The sequence below is a fragment of the Chelon labrosus genome, assembly GCF_963514085.1.
Source record: "Chelon labrosus genome assembly, chromosome: 17".
Lineage (NCBI taxonomy): Eukaryota > Metazoa > Chordata > Actinopteri > Mugiliformes > Mugilidae > Chelon > Chelon labrosus.
Window position 1 is genome coordinate 20062199 of NC_140350.1, and position 16067 is coordinate 20078265.

The 16067-nt window shown below is 43.5% G+C and overlaps 1 protein-coding gene across 1 annotated transcript in view; it reads left to right on the forward strand.

Moving 5' to 3' along the window:
• The window catches only part of jade2 (jade family PHD finger 2), a 184952-nt gene that overhangs the window by 134656 nt on the left and 34229 nt on the right, over positions 1-16067 (forward strand). Inside the window, exon 11 of the mRNA XM_084565175.1 lies at positions 14588-14705. Coding sequence (XP_084421301.1) covers positions 14588-14705 — 118 coding nt within the window. The remainder of the gene's footprint in view (positions 1-14587; positions 14706-16067) is intronic.

Consider the following 16067-nt stretch of genomic DNA (forward strand, 5'->3'; position numbering starts at 1 on the left):
ATTTTCTTGTTGTTGTGCAATGAGATACTTACTTTTTTCTTTTTTACTGCACATGATCCCTCTTGGTTTTTTCGTATTTCTGAATTGGGTATGGAAAACGCTCAAAATAATAATAAAACATAATTTAGCATAATCTTAATCAGCACATTAGCATGCCAAAACAGTTGGAATGAAGTTCATAGAATAGAAGGATTAAAAACACAGCCATCGTTTTACTGTGATTACTAGGGGTTGTACCGACTAGTCGACTTTACCGCTGTGCCGTGACGCCTTAAGCAGGAAGCCGACGAGTCGCCGATCACGTGACAATAACAACACGGACGCCTCCAGGAAGACAGGTGATTGGCCCAGTGGGTCATTGCAGCGGGTGCGCGCAGCGCTCAGAGATGACATCATCCAGGTCAGAAGACATCATCCAGGGTCTGTTGGTCAATCTACAGACCCTGGATGATGATAACAGATAACTCCAGACTCAACAGGGAATAGCACTAGCGTATCATAACAAAATATTGGTGAAATGAACAGGTTTCGCGGCAGATAATGTGTTATTTAGAGGCTGCGTTTCGGTGCCCCATTCACTCCCACTATATGGATATACGCGGATCTAAATATCTCCCAAAGGAATACGAATTACACCAAAGTTATATGGGTGAGTAAATGCCATAAATAAGGTCCAGGTTGTAAAAAACAGTAGTTCCCCTTTAAACTGACTGTCTGGGGGCTGTGGACGTCCAAAACGTTGGTTAATAAAACAACAACTTATGAGCCGATGTGAAGAGGTTTCGTTGTTGATATGAATTTTGCATATGTATTGGTTTGCATAGTAGACGGGCAATGGAGCCATTTCAAGTAGCCCGTGTGTTTAATCACGTGTCTGGGCAGGTTCGAATTTAACTTTGAGATAATTGCTGTAAATGGGTTGGCTTTCAGTACTCTGTGCAGGTGCAGAAGTGCAAAAGTGCTCTTATGCGGACCTCCCAATATGAAATATAATGATAGTCTAATCCTTTTGTAGCAAATTCAGAAGAATATTATATATTACGGCGCACACACTGCAGTAATTGTGATCAAAGTGCCACAGAAGACTATATTTATGTTGCACACAACGGCGGAGGATTCCTGTGTCAAGACATTTTCTAAAAGCTCAGACCAGTCTCTTCTTTAATCCTGTCAGGGCTTATGCATGCTGCATGGAAGACAGGCGATCCGTGCTGTCTGGATACATTGTCAAGTGAGATTTTGGAGACAATTTAATCCCTCCCCAAATCCTGTTTTGTTTGCTGACATGAAACAGTTTGTCCAATAAAACCTCAATCCAATGGAGGCGAGGGCTTTGGAGTAATAAGGTTTTCATAACCGGGATTTGATCTTTAAATATTAGCTATTAGACATGGTGTGGTGTTTGTGCACACACTTTTCCCCTCTCATTTTTAATTAAACTCGGCGTGTGTGAATGTATGTTTGCTGCTTTTCTTCCCTCGATTCCTCCCTTTCCCCCCTCTCTATCTCTACACGAGGAGTCTGTAGAAAGGAAGCAAGGAGGGAGGGAGGGAGGGAGTTGAAAGACTTGGGAAAGGTAAAAGAGCTGTTGGGGGGTGAAGGGGGGGTGGCTGACAGAGGGGGGCAGGAAAAAGAGAGAGGATGGAAAAATGGGGTAGGCAGCATGACAAAGGAGTGTAAGCAAGGAGGGAGGAGGAGACGGGAGAGAAATGGATGTAGATTTGTGAAAGAAGCAAGAGGAGGAAACAGAAAGGGAGAGGATTAGTGTGTGGAAAAAGAAAAGGGGAGTACGTGATTGTAGAGGAATGAAAGGAGAGAGAGGAGCACAGTGTTTGTGTCACAAGGTTTATTTAGAGTTTATTGTTTTGGCAGAGCTCCAGATGCCCTCCCCATGTTCCTCCAGCAGCCATGATTGTGTGCGTGTACGTATATATCCAGTATCTCTTGATGCATACCTGTGAGCGTACGAGCACACACACACGCTACACACAAGGAAAAGAACTGATAGAAAAGTTTTCCCACCGGAGAAAAACAAATAGTTTAAGTGTAAGTATTAACATAGACGCGAGTAAAAACCAAAAGCTGAACATCTGAGGCCTGATTGGAGAATGATGTTGCCATGGATCCCAGGAGGGTGTGGCTGCGGCGTCGGTGCCTGAGTAGCAGGAGCTAATAAATCATGTAGTTTGTGTGCGTTTGGAAGTGACAGACCCGCCGCTTGATTATTGTGTGAGACGTCTGTGTGTGCGTGCTGCACATCAGGGAGGGTTTCACAGAGCTCCAGCCTCCGCTGTCTGTCTGTCTTGTCTGCTCGTCTGACCCACTTTCCCTCCTCCTCCTCCTCCTCCTCTTCTTCCCTCGTCACATCCCTCCATCCTTTCTTCATTCCTCCCAGCCCCGTGCTGCTTCTTTCCTTCCCTCCTCCGTCCATCCTTCATCTCTCCTCCTTTAATTCCTATATGCCCTCAATCCTACCTTCTCTCTGCGCGTCTCGTAATAGGGGAACTGTTTTTTCTTTTATGACTGCCTGAATATCTCCGTTAACAAGCCACGGCATGTCATTCAATTTTCTTCACATGATTTCGTTTTTCTGCTCGTCTTCTCTTGCACACCGTCTCTCTCTCTGTCTGTTCTCTCACCTGCCTGCCTGCCTGCCTGCCTTCCAGCTGATCTGTCTTTTGCCCACGTGGACTTTTCTCATGTGCTATTCAACAGTTATCCATCTTCTGTTTCTTAAAAATTTTATCAGCTCAGAAAATCCAAATGGATTCTCACCTTTAGATTCAAGTCCAGTTTAAAACAAAAAAAATAAAAATAGTCCTGCTGGTTCTGGGGATACACAAGCAGCAGGCCCATGAAATTTTAGGTTTGTGCTGCTAGTTGTGTTCTACTCTACTGACAGAGAGTCAATAAAGTTATCCACTCTGACAGTAAATGCTGCAAGCAACAGAGTCATGGGCCTTTTTTCTGCAGCATTTTGACATTTTGACTTATAATAGGGAAAGAGTGGGTGTTACTAACAGCCTCAGTCTCAGTTAGACTCAAAGCCAGTGTGCCCAGTTCCAGGATCCTGAAACTAAATGGAACTCAGCCGTCATTAACTTGATTAACACCATGTTTTCCTCGTTGTGGCCCTTAAAGGGGAATTACCGTTTTTTACAACCTGGACCTTATTTCTGGCGTAAAATAGGACGTGCAGCAGTTTGTTGTTCTCTGGCCAGCTGTTTCTCTCTCTACGAGCTCCTCATCCGTATATTCTGGCTCAAAATGGTAAGGACGTCTATCACAAACAAACAAAGTCGTCGTCCACAACCTCAGAATCGGAAAAATATTCAGCCATGTTGCAAAAAACTAGCGGTAGCAAATTACAGGTAAACAAGCTGACCGCCACGGGTGCGTGCAGCGCTCAGAGATGACATCATCCTGGTCAGAAGTTAGTACGTCAATCTACAGACCCCAGATGATGATAACAGGTAAATCCGGACTCAACGGGGAATAGCACTAGTGTATAATAACAAAATATTGGTGAAATGAACGAGTTTCGCAGCAGATAATGCGTTATTTAGAGGCTGCGTTTCGGTGCCCCATTCACTCCCACTATATGGATATACTCAGATCTAAATATCTCCCGATTGACTACAAATTACACAAAAGTTATATGAGTGAGTAAACAATCGTATTTTATGCCAGAAATAAGTTCCAGGTTGTAAAAACACAGTAATTCCCCTTTAAGTTTCTTTCTCCTTCTACTAATTGGTGCAACAACAGGTGCCCTGAGCAAGCATCTAACCCCCAGCCTTAGAGGCTGCTGTCCACTGCTCCGACTGTACACACTACTGTGTGAACAAATAGATGGGTCAAACAGCAGGAACTGCAATTTCCCCAATGCAGGACAATTAAAGGTTAAATAATAATTATTATTATCTTGCTCATGGCTCTGCTTTTGTGCAGCTCTTCTCCGTCCAAATCCAAAATGCTGAGTTGGAGTTTTTGGATCTCCCTCACGTGTGGACTAACCTCGTTGTTCGGTCTCTCCAGACTGGGTCACGAAAAAGAAAACATGACAGGAAATTAAATATATTTAAAAAAAAATATGAATCGATAGAGAATCTTTAAAAAAATAGAAAATAGATTTTTCTTTCGAACCAACCCCAAGATCGATTTTATTTATCTTCTGTTTAAAATATAATAGTGCATGAAGATTTGTTTTTTGGTTTCCTGCAGCAGGATTGAAATAAACAACCCGGGTAATAACCATTTCCTTTAAGACCAACCAAAACACAAAAGCTATAGAAGTTCAAGAACTTGAGATAGAAAATGTAATATCGCCATTACATCCAGGCTGCTTGTTGTATCCAGATATTGTTCCTCTTATCTTGTGCACACTCGCCCTACATGTTAGGTATTTATTTCGGGTCATGACTCTTGCTCTCCAGTAGGTAAAGAGCCAAGATAATGCTCACTGGTCAGCGAGCACCACTGTGAGGATTGTTATTGCTCCGTGCCCTGACAGTTTCAGAGGGTGAAATGAAGCCATAGACTCTTTAAGGATCCTCTGAAGGGCACTGGAGAGAGAGAATGTACCATCCACGCGCAGCTGCTACTTTATCCCTCCAAGTAGCTGATATTATCTGAACGTCTTTACGATACACTACATGGGTATCTGTGTTCCCGCTGCCAGGATCAGCTTTTATGGCAGCTATTATTGCAGTCCGCAGTCTTTTATTCAGCCTCTTTATGTATGCGCAGACTTGTTCAGACGGCGGCAGGGCGAAGCAAGTCAAGACAAGTTCGTTGATATAGCACATTTTAAAGGTGCTGCAAAGAGCTTTGCACCGAAGAGATGTGAACAGGAGAAAGTTCAAGAGCCGGTGTTGAGAGTATGTGCCCTGTATTGAAAGCATGCATCTACTAAAAAAAAAATAAAAAGCATAATAAATATGTGTAGCACAGATGTATATTTGTTAAAATCAGAGACAGAGAAGCAGAGAGGTGAGGGAGTCTGGAAAATCCTCTGCTTCATCGTACCATCCAAAAGAGATGATCGGACAACAATCCATGTCTGGATTAAAGACAGTAAACAGAAAATTAGCCAATAAATGTTGGAAAAATGAAAAAAGTGGGCGAATTTAGGCAAAAAAACAACTTTTTGGTGTAAAATTAGGTGTAAGACAAAGAAAAATCAGCTGCTATCTGGAGGCAACTCTGTTCTTCACGTCTGAACCGGACTGCTCCGGCGTCAGAAGAAACGTAGAATCACAGGACAGGCTGAGGTCTACTCTGATCTGGGTATCTGAACAAGTTTTATGTTTTTACTCAACAAAAAGCTGACCTCGCTAACGGCCTCTTCACATGTGTTGTATTTTAACCTTCAGATCACCCGCGAGGTCTGGCAGTGCCTGCAACGCACAAGCAGATCAGAGATGCATTTCGCCGCAAACCATTGTGTGCTTCATAAACAATTGATAGCGTTTCAAAATCAATCTTCTCACGAACGCGGAGGCTAATACGTTCTGCTTCTGTGTTGTGTTGCCGATGAGCCGTGGCCGCCTTGATAGCTTAACTGCTAATCCACTCGCGTTGGGTGTAAACCCTTTCGTGCTGGTGGTATTTTAAAGGAGATGTTCAACAATCCGGGGAAAAATGTGCTTTGACCAGATAATAATCAGCCACATCTCTAGAAATAAAACGACTTGTGAGATGAGGTTTGACACTCATGCACGGCCGCATGCTGAGGCAGATCAATAGTTCTTATTAATAATTTCTTCACAACAGATCTGTGTCATCTGGAATCAATGCCGGGCTGACAGCCCTGCGCGCCTGCAGTGCTCGCTTGTCCACCTACGTAAAAACGTCATTTGCATAGTGTTTCTAAACGCGCTCCGAGGTGCAAATATTTGACAACCTGGAGGAGATAAGCTTTATTTTTTTTTGCCCTCAGAGGCAGCAGCAGCAGTAGATCCACCAGATTTACATCTCTCGGACAGGTTTTTAGTTTTGCTCGTAAACTTGTAATGTTTTGACAGATGAGGACGCTGGGTGTGGGAGTTGTCTGACTGTCTCTGTTGGATCATGAAAAGGATTTACAGCATGTTGCACGCAACTTTTTGGCTTTTGCGCTGCAGGTCACTGGGGTGTAATAGTTCTGAGTGAGGACTGAGCGAAGAAGAGCTTTAAAAGATACTGTTCTGCAAGGCATGCAAGCTTTGATTAGGTAGGTCGGTTACCGTTGGTCTCTCTATCTTTAGGCGTACGTAGAGGCCTTTATTTGTTCTAATCTCACATGAAACTTAATCTTTAGAAATCTATTTTTGTGCATGAAGCAGATCCTAATTTTAAGATGGATTTTGGAGAATATCTTGGCAGAAATAAGAACATGACTTTTCTTTATCATGCTTATAAGGAGTCATTAGTATCAATAGAAGCAGAAGCTCCATGTTTCTGAACAGACATTGGCTCCAATGTACACCGATCAAGCATAACATTATGACCACCTTCCTAATATTGTGTCTCCCTTGTTGCCCCCAAAACGGTTGGGACGCATCAGGGAATGGACGTGGGCCTTCTGAGGGTGTCCTGTGGTGTCTGGCAACAGGATGTTGTTCGTGGGGGCGGTTGAGTCCAGTGGGTTGAGGGGAGGGGCCTCTATGGATCATCCCACAGATACTTGTTCAGTTTGGGATCTAGTGAATTTGGAAGCCAAGCCAACACCTTGTGCTGTTCTTCATGTTTTGTTTTAGTTGTTCCTAAAGTGTTTTTGTGCTGTACATCAAGGAGTGTCATTGCTATGGGGTCGGGGTGTCTGGTCTGGTCTAGGTGGGTGCTACATGTCTAAGTAACATCCACATGAATGCCAGGTTCAAAAGTTTCCTAGCAGAACATTGGACTGTCATAAGATGTTGTTCACTTGTCCTGTCAGTGGTCATAATGTTGTGGCTGACAGGTGTAGATTGTCCTCAAAGCTCGGACGAGCTATTCGGTTGGTTGTAATCTATAATCTCACGCACACATTACCTTCAATTTCTGGTCACCTGGCAAATGTACATTCTTTGTTTTGGACTTGCAAGTCTCCAAATAGGTGATCAGATTTAAATAAATAATAGCCCTAGTTGTGACTGTAAAAGTGAACGACAACTCTCTCTATAAACCAGCCCTGTAATCCCAGTAGACTAATACATACTTGAGCAACATATGACAAATTGATTGTTTGCACTCGTTGCAGATCACGCCTTCTGCAACAAGCTGTCTACATTTAAACGCACGCTCTAGTTTAATTATTCCAGTTCCCAGATTGTCTTGTTAGTAATTAACCCAGGCTCTCCATATTGGGTTTAGGGTGATATTGGGCCAATTAAAGATCAATAATCCTGATCTTTAGCTGGCTGCTTCCTCACAGCGGTGTCTGTGTGTTTCAGGGTGAGCGAGCAGTCGATGATGCTCATTAGTAAGCGGCACAGGTTTTTAGTCGATACACCGGGAGCTGAGAGGGTCGGATCGATGTGGATCTGAGCTTGAAGTTAGTTGGAGAAGTAAAGAAAAGGAAGAGACTGTTATCTTCTTTGTTTGTTGGCTCATCTCTACTCTTCTTTTCTTCTCTGACAGTGTTTACCGTTTACAGACTTTTACTGTATTTCTGCACCACGCTGTCTTCTCTATTCACAGTTATCTTTAGCATTAGCATTAAATCCATTTTTAGTCACAGATACTTAGACACAGACACATGCATTCTCTCTCCTGGGTTTTTACCTCTATCTCAGAGATCCGTTTGGGAATTAGTTCAGACTTAAATAGGTCCTGCCTTTCTGCCCAGGGGCTCGCGCGCACAATGACGCACTCAGACGCTGTTAACTGATATTTTATGCAAACACAAACTCACCTATGCTACACCTCCAGTGGAAGGAAACAGAGGAAACTACTGTATGCATTGTACATCTGACAACTTTAGTTGAAATGTCAAAGATAAAAATAAATCTTGGTTTTAATAGTTGGCTGAGTTGGAAATGCTGCTGCAGAACACATTCGTTATCCTTTATGGGACACTCATTGAAATACTTAGATCCGCGTATATCCATATAGTGGGAGTGACTGGGGCACCGAAACGCAGCCTCTAAATAACGCATTATCTGCCGCGAAACTCGTTCATTTCACCAATATTTTGTTATGATACGCTAGTGCTGTTCCCCTTTGAGTCCAGAGTTACCTGTTACCTGTTACCGGCTGCGTCTCGGTGCCCCATTCACTCCCACTATATGGATCCACTGGATCTAAATATCGTCCGAACGAGTCTAAATCACACCAAAGTTATATGGGTGAGTAAACAATCGTATTTTATGCCAGAAATAAGGTCCAGGTTGTAAAAAATGATAATTCCCCATTAAATGACTTACTGGAATGACCTAATGTAATATAATGGTAAGTGAAACACTGCTGTACCTGAACACAGCTCTCATCAAGTCAAAATCAACAATTTTTGCTGTCATTCTTAGAAAATCCCTGTTGCTGACCTCTCGGTTATGCGTTTAACATGTTTGCGATGCTTGGATAGAAAGGCGCCAACCGCTTACATATGCATGCGCCAGACACCTGTTGCTGGAATTAGTGGTTGATGACAGCCAGTTCGAGAGAAATGTGCGCATTTATATATATAGTCTGTGTATGATTATTAATGTAGGCGTGTGTGTGCGTGCAGTAATTGTCAGGACAACAGAGACGTGTTGAGTGCCCAGAAATGATAATACACACTAATGGAGGGGGAGAGGATGAGCGAGTGTGAAGGTTATAGAGCGAGCGAGCGAGAGATATGGACTGCGCGGTATGAGGCAGGCGTTGGCTGTGCTCAGCACTGTTAATACACTTGTAATGCTGATTATCTCCAGCCTGTCGTGTCATGGATGGATGAGGAAGAAAAGGGGGTGGGTTTAGTTGTTGAGGGATTAAGGGAGGAGAGGACGAATGAACCAATACAAAGAGTAGTGGATGGATGGTGGCGGAGGAGGAGGAGGGAAGAAAAAAACCAGGGGAACGCTTTTAGCCGTTTTCCAAATATTCTAACAGGCCCGGTTATTTACGCGTAACTCTTACATAATGTTGTACGGCGCGCTAATGGACCGATGTTTTTATTTGGTGTGCCAACAAGTGTTTTAAATCATCTCTCCGGGGCACCTGCCAAAAACAAACCGTCCGTCGGGTTTAATTTTCACATGCCAGATGAACGAGTGAATGTCCACAAACGTGACATATTGACTTTGTCGTGACAAATGGCCATGAAGAAGTAAATGTCTCACCTGAAAACGTTAAAGACGGCTAAAAGAAGACATTTGGAATTTGCACAATTTCTGTGAATGTGATTATTTTTGTCCCTACATCATTGGGGAACATGTCTTCGTGGCCGTTTCCAGACATGTTCGATGCATAAACACATTTACAACCTGAAACCCTCTCTCTATCTCTCTCTGTCTGTCTGTCTGTCTGTCTCTCAGCCAAAAACAATGGCTTATGGTTGTGTAACTGCGCCGGCGAATTTATCCAAAGACAAACAGTCGTGCCTGATAACCGGACTTGTAAAAACATAAAGCGCAACCACATCACTTGGCTCTTTTATCAGAAGGAAAACAATGAAATCTCGTCCGCTCCTCCACCCCTCGACGCAGAGCTCTGTTTGTGTTATGGTTTCACTGGCTCCCTGCCAGAGAAGCACAAAATGTTCAGATGCGTATAGGGCAACGATTGAGTCCACACGGGACAGTTTGGCCACGTTTGGTTCCGACTGACAAGTTGGAGAAAAAGGGGAGGATGAGAAGCTGCAGTAGAGCTGAAGTGCGGTGCAGTAGATTAAAGGCCACGAGGCTTTTACAACCAGATGAGTGAGAAAAAGGTCAGAGGCTTAAATCAGGTCACTTCATCTCGGCAAGAGAGAACTGCGCTGGTGCACGCAATGTTTTAATTGAAAGACAGGTGTTAGGTCATAAAAAATATATATCTACTGTATATCAGTTAGGTATAGAACAAATTAGATCACATGTTTGAAAGTAAATTATTCACCACACTGACCTTCTGCAATATATTTCTTGAAACTGAAATGTGCATTCCTTAAAGTATACTAATATTTGCATTTTCTATTGTTATTTTTAAATATATTAATTGGGAAATGGTGTCTGATATCTCATAAGATGATCTTGCATTGCAAAATCTGGTGAAATCTTCTGGGCTTTGCTGAACACAGTCATTGTGCTGAAGTCAAATCGTGTTCTTAAAAGAAAACAAGTTGCTCGTTTTAAATAAGAAAGAACAGACAGTCTGGTTTGCAGCTCAGTGCTGTGGACAGTCGACCTTGATTCTCAAGAGTTTGGAGGAGAAAGAGAGAGAGGGAGTCTGTGACATGTGGAGCTAAAGGACAGGAGGAGAAGAAGAAGAGAAAGCAAAGAATAACACAGAGGTTCGACTGACTTGTTATTCTACTTCAGGTTCCCCTCCCCTCGTCGCTCTTCCCCTTCTTTACCCCCCGTCCTGCTCTCCGCTCTCCTGTCATGTCTGCACGCAGAGGTAGTTGTTTTTTGCAAACGGTAGACACACACACACACACACACACACACACACACACACACACACAGTGTCCTAATCAAAGCCAGGCTCTGCACATTGTGTCCCAGTTGAGCGGCTATTTTTATCTGCAGTGCTCAAACACAGGGATGGAATGGGTCAGATAGGCCAGGCTGACGAATCCATCAAGACCAACAGATAAACAGTCAGCCTGTAGGACTGCCAGCGCACACAAACACACACCAGCACTCCTAAAGCAAACAAATAAACAAGTAATCGGACGTCCAAGATGATTCGCTGCCTTCAAATGCCGCGTGTTTACAGTGTTCAGGAAGAATACTTGCGGTATTCGTGACCTCATAAGTGGAAATTTACTGTGACGGCCTGTGACGCGTTTGCTAGACTTTATTGATCCCCAAGGGAAATTGCTTGGTCACAGTAGCTCAGTTGCACATAAAAAAAATCACTCTTGAAAACCACTAGTAAAAAAAAAAAAAAAAAAAAAATGGGCGTAAGATGATAATAAAAATTTAATTTTATTTAATTAAAAAAAAAGAGAGAAAAAAAAATAATAATGAAGTAAATAAAATACAATAATATGAGCAAAAAAATATTCAAGATTTCAGATACCCAATCCATTAGCATGCTGCTAACTGTTAGCCTCGGTGGACTCTAGATGCCAACAGTTGCCTAGCAACAGCTGCCTCCTGAATGCCGAACTTTTTTTTTTCCCCCCGCATGCGACTTCCTGATATTGAAACCGGCAAACTCAAAATCCCCCATCTCTGAAATCATACAAACACATCACTACACTACACTGATCAGGCATAACATTATGACCACCTTCCCTAATATCGTGTAGGTCTTCTGAATTGTGCTTCTCCTGTCAGTGGTTTTAATGTTGTGGCTGATCGGTGTGTCTGCGTTCTGAAACTTAAATTCATACCTTTCTACCTCACACACACTATCCCGCAACATTAAAAACCACGTCAAGCCTTGATCCGCGCTCACACGCAGATGTAGTCAGAGACACGTGGTCACTGATTCATCGTGACGAGAGAAATCCAGTTGGCAGAGATCCAGCCTCTTGCTTGTTAGTTTGGGATTCAAGTGGCCTGGCTTGGTCCCAATTAGTTTCTCTCCTTCCTCCTTCTCTTCTCTCTCCACTTTGTTGTCGTGACTGTGTGCTGTAAATCTGTAAAGCTTTACGTGTACTGGAACAATGTGTACTATGCACCGAAACCGTTCCAAGGTGATGGATTATTTCTCCTGTACATAAATATCAGCGTTTTTAACAAGTCTTACTGCAGCTGCCTAACACCGCCGCATACGGTGGCGTCCAGGTAGCCGACAAACCTTTGGCGTTGTGATGTGGCCGGGTACCGAGTTGAAATAAGCTCATCTTCGAAGTGCCACAATTGAGAGCAACTGACACGGACGATTGACCTTTGACTCAAACGCAGAGTTCCCCCGAACATGTACTGCAAAGAAACACCGTCCGTGACTTGGCTTCCCGCCACTAAATTCACCGTAAAGGGGGTGTTGAAAGATTGGGGTTAACCGGATGGAGCGGTGGGGTTGTTGACAGCAAAAAAAGAGCTGGCCCTGTGCATACGCTAGCAATATTTTTTATGTCGCTGCTCTTTTTTACTGTGGCGAGGTGAGAGTTACCTAGACAACCGGAGCCTGGAATGTCCCTAGCGACCAATTGTCGGCTACAGAGCGACGGGTGACGAACAAATCATTTTATAGGGGGATGGGGTAATAGTATGAAATCAAGCTCTAATAGAGAGGTTCGCCATACACTGATCTGACATAACATTATGACCACCTTCCTAATATTGTGTAGGTCTCTCTTGTGCCTCCAAAACAGTTGTGACTCATCACAAATTTGGACATGGGCCTTTTGAGGGTGTCCTGTGGTGTCTGTCAACAGGATGTTGTTAGTGGGGGGCTTTTGAGGGGAGGGGCCTCTTTGGCTCATCCCACAGACACTTGATCAGTTTGGGATCTAGGGAATTTGTAGGCCAGGTCAACACCTTGTGCTGTCCATTATGTTTTTTTGAGTTGTTCTTAAAGCGTATTTGTGCCTGTGTCAGGCTGCATCCTGCTGGGGATGGCTGCTGCCATCAAGGAGTGTCATTACGATGGGGTGGGGGTGCCTGGTCTGGTCTAGGTGGGTGCTACATGTCTAAGTAACATCCAAATGAATGAATGCCAGGTCCAAAAGTTTCCCAGCAGAACACTGAGCTGTCACAAGATGGTCAATGTCATTTACTTCTTCTGTCAGTGGTCATAATGTTATGCCTGATCGTGTACGTACAACCAGTCATTACACTATGAACGCGTCCTTCCCTGTGACAGTCTGGTCGGCACTTACTTCTTACAGCACGGTTAGATAAGTACTCTCAGCGTGAAGTAGCTCTGATATTAGACAGAACATTTCTTCTACCTCTTCTGTTATTTTGCTATTCAGTATTTTTCTGAATGTAAGGTCAGTCTGACTCAAACTGTAAAAATTTTTACAATTTTGCAGGTCACCGTTTATTCACATTGAGCTCAAAGTTAACAAGGCAATTCATAACTGGAAGTACGTCTGTCTGCTTTTGCTCACTGAAATGAACAGAGAGAAATTTTTGGCTTAAAGGAGCTATCTCTCTGGTCTCAATCTGCAGATGAAACCGTTTCATTTGACAACTACAACTGAAGGGAGACTACACATAAGCTCTCCGTGTATTTTTTTTTTCCTTCAATCTTCTGCCACGTCCGTTTCTCTTCCCACCTGTCTCTCTCAGTCTGTCTGCCGCTTCGCTTGCCTTTCGTCTCTCCCTCGCTCTCTCTCTCAGAGACGTTTCCAGTTCAAAACAGCAACATGTGCTTTTACAAGCGCAGATTTTCTTTGAACATCCATATGTGCTTAACATAAACATGCACGCTCGCACATCAATCTTCCAGCTCTATGTTCTCTCTCCAGACAAATTTGCAGACATATACTGCTTACAGGGCCATATGATAGTATTTTGGCAGTATGGAGGAGCAGGAGGGCTCAGCTGGAGCTCGGGTCTGAGTGGAGGAAGAGTCTGGGATCCAGTTTATTGACAGGAAACAGGAAGTCACCTCTTACCTCTGACTGTCTCATTACTGGACGCACACAGTATATTCATTTATCTTTTGAGCTTTAAGATTTTTCAAGAGTTGCAACATGTCACTGTTGCACAGAAGAAAAAACAGAAATAGGTTGAAAGGCCACCATCTGGCCCGATGAAGTTCTTTTTTCTGGTTCACATTAACAGATAATTGTTTACCTTGAGCAACATTACCACTCACCGGAGACGTGTCTCTCACCGCCTGACAAGTAGATTTTTTTTTTATCTGCGTTTAACCCAGCTCTAGATCGGCGTCAACCATAGACTGCATATAAATATGGACTTTGCGTCCCCACTTCCTGGAGGGGGTGGAGCTTATGACCTATACTGCAGCCAGCCACCAGGGGGAGCTCTTCTTGCTTTGGCTTCACTTTTGAGGAGCTGTTCCGCCGTTCATCTTTATACAGTGTCAACCAGTTTCTGATAAAAATATCTTTTCGTCTGTTTAGCCGTTAGTTGATCCACATTTGTTGCCAACATGTCTACAGCTTCGTGCCTCTGCTGTTAAAAGCTGTACATGTAGTGTAGGTAGTGGGTACGTCAGAGCTTGTTTGCTAAAAATAGCTAACTCCTGCTGCTGGACAGATGTTGGTGACCAGGTGTGAGACAAAACAGTCAAAGTTAAGTAGTATTAAATATCCATCCTTCACATATTTGCTTTGTCTCCCATTCCCTATTGTAGCCAACTTACAAATTTAAACATGCGTTTTCTGTTTTGCTGCATACTTAGTAGTTAGACATTAGTATCTTCTGGACCTTTGCTTCAAGAAATCTTCTCTAACTGGAACTCTGATTTGGGTTCACAGGTTTTTGTAGCCTGTCTGAAATGAGACTCATATGAAACATGTCGCCCAGTTGCGCCTGTGTTTTGTTATTGGTACTGACCGTGTTCTGCGTTTCAGGTGCGTAACCTGTGCTACATGGTGACACGGAGGGAGAAGATGAAACACACCCTGTGCGACCTCCAGGAAAAGATCTTCGACCTGAAGATACAACTTCTAGAAGAGGACATGGCTGGAGGTAAGAGAGAGAGACATAAAAGCCAGAAAAGGTCTGCAGTCATTTAAATACACTAGTGAAAAAACCTGTTACCTTTCACCCACTACAGCACTGCAGCCAAAAACCGCCAACACACACACTCTGTTCTCCCCAAAAATAAAAAAAAAGAAAGTACAATTTGGAAAGCTCAAGTGTATAACAGTTAGATCCAAACCCTTGTTGCCTGAGTGTGGTGGGTGGACAGTTTTGGAAATGGCCTGTCATCATTTTTGCACGGTAGGCCACACTTGACACTTGCGCAGCAGAGAACACTGGAATAATAGTTCAGCCAGATATGGTGACACACGCCATCCACACAAATGGAGCTCGATTTTCTATCCACTCGACACAGATGACTGACCTTGATGCATTTTGTGCCGCCGTCCCGTGATGGAGTGCAGGAAGATTGCTGGTTGAGTTGATGATGCCGGGGTTGGTCAGATATCTGTTCTACCTCAGATTTACAACTTTAGTGGGGCCACTGAGTTAAATGGATTCTGCTTTTAGTACACACATATATATATATATATATATATAGCTCATTAATGTAACCAGATGACGAAGAGTCATAAAACTGAATGTGAGGCCTCAAGAGCTTCATAAAAGGACGTGTAAATGTAGGGCTGCCGCAGTGGTTTTACGCAAATATCAATAATCAATTTGTTTGGAATACGTCGACATAGGGTTTGCGACACACAAGCATCTCGGCAGAGAACATTTGCTTTATTAGAAGCTTCATTATTTGGACTATTACTGTGAGCCTTTTCTGATTGTTGGTTGGTAAGCGGTGCCTCTGAGTTGTTGTTGTTGTGTCCTCAGGGTCTCTAGAGCAGATGCTGATCACTAGTATAGCAATGTTGCTTGAAACGACTGAAAGATAAACGGAAGAAATTATGAAACACTCATTAATCAGCCGCAACATTATGACCACAGACGGGAGAAGTAAATACCGTTGATCATCTCGTGACAATCCAATGTTTTGCTGGGAAACGTTTGGACCTGGCCACCCATCTAGACCAGACCAGGCACCCCCCACCCCATAGCAACGACACTTGTTGATGGCAGCAGCCATCCCCAGCAGGATGCAGCCTGACACAGGCACACACACCAAAACACTTTAGGAACAACTAAAAAAAAACATGAACAACAGCACGAGGTGTTGACCTGGCCCCCTAAATTCACTAGATCCCAAACTGATCAAGTATATGTGGGATGATCCACAGAGGCCCCTCCCCTCAACCCATAGGACTCCCCCCACTAACCACAGGACACCCTCAGAAGGCCCATGTCCATTCTCTGATGAGTCACAACTGTTTTGGAGGCACAAGGGAGACCTACACAATA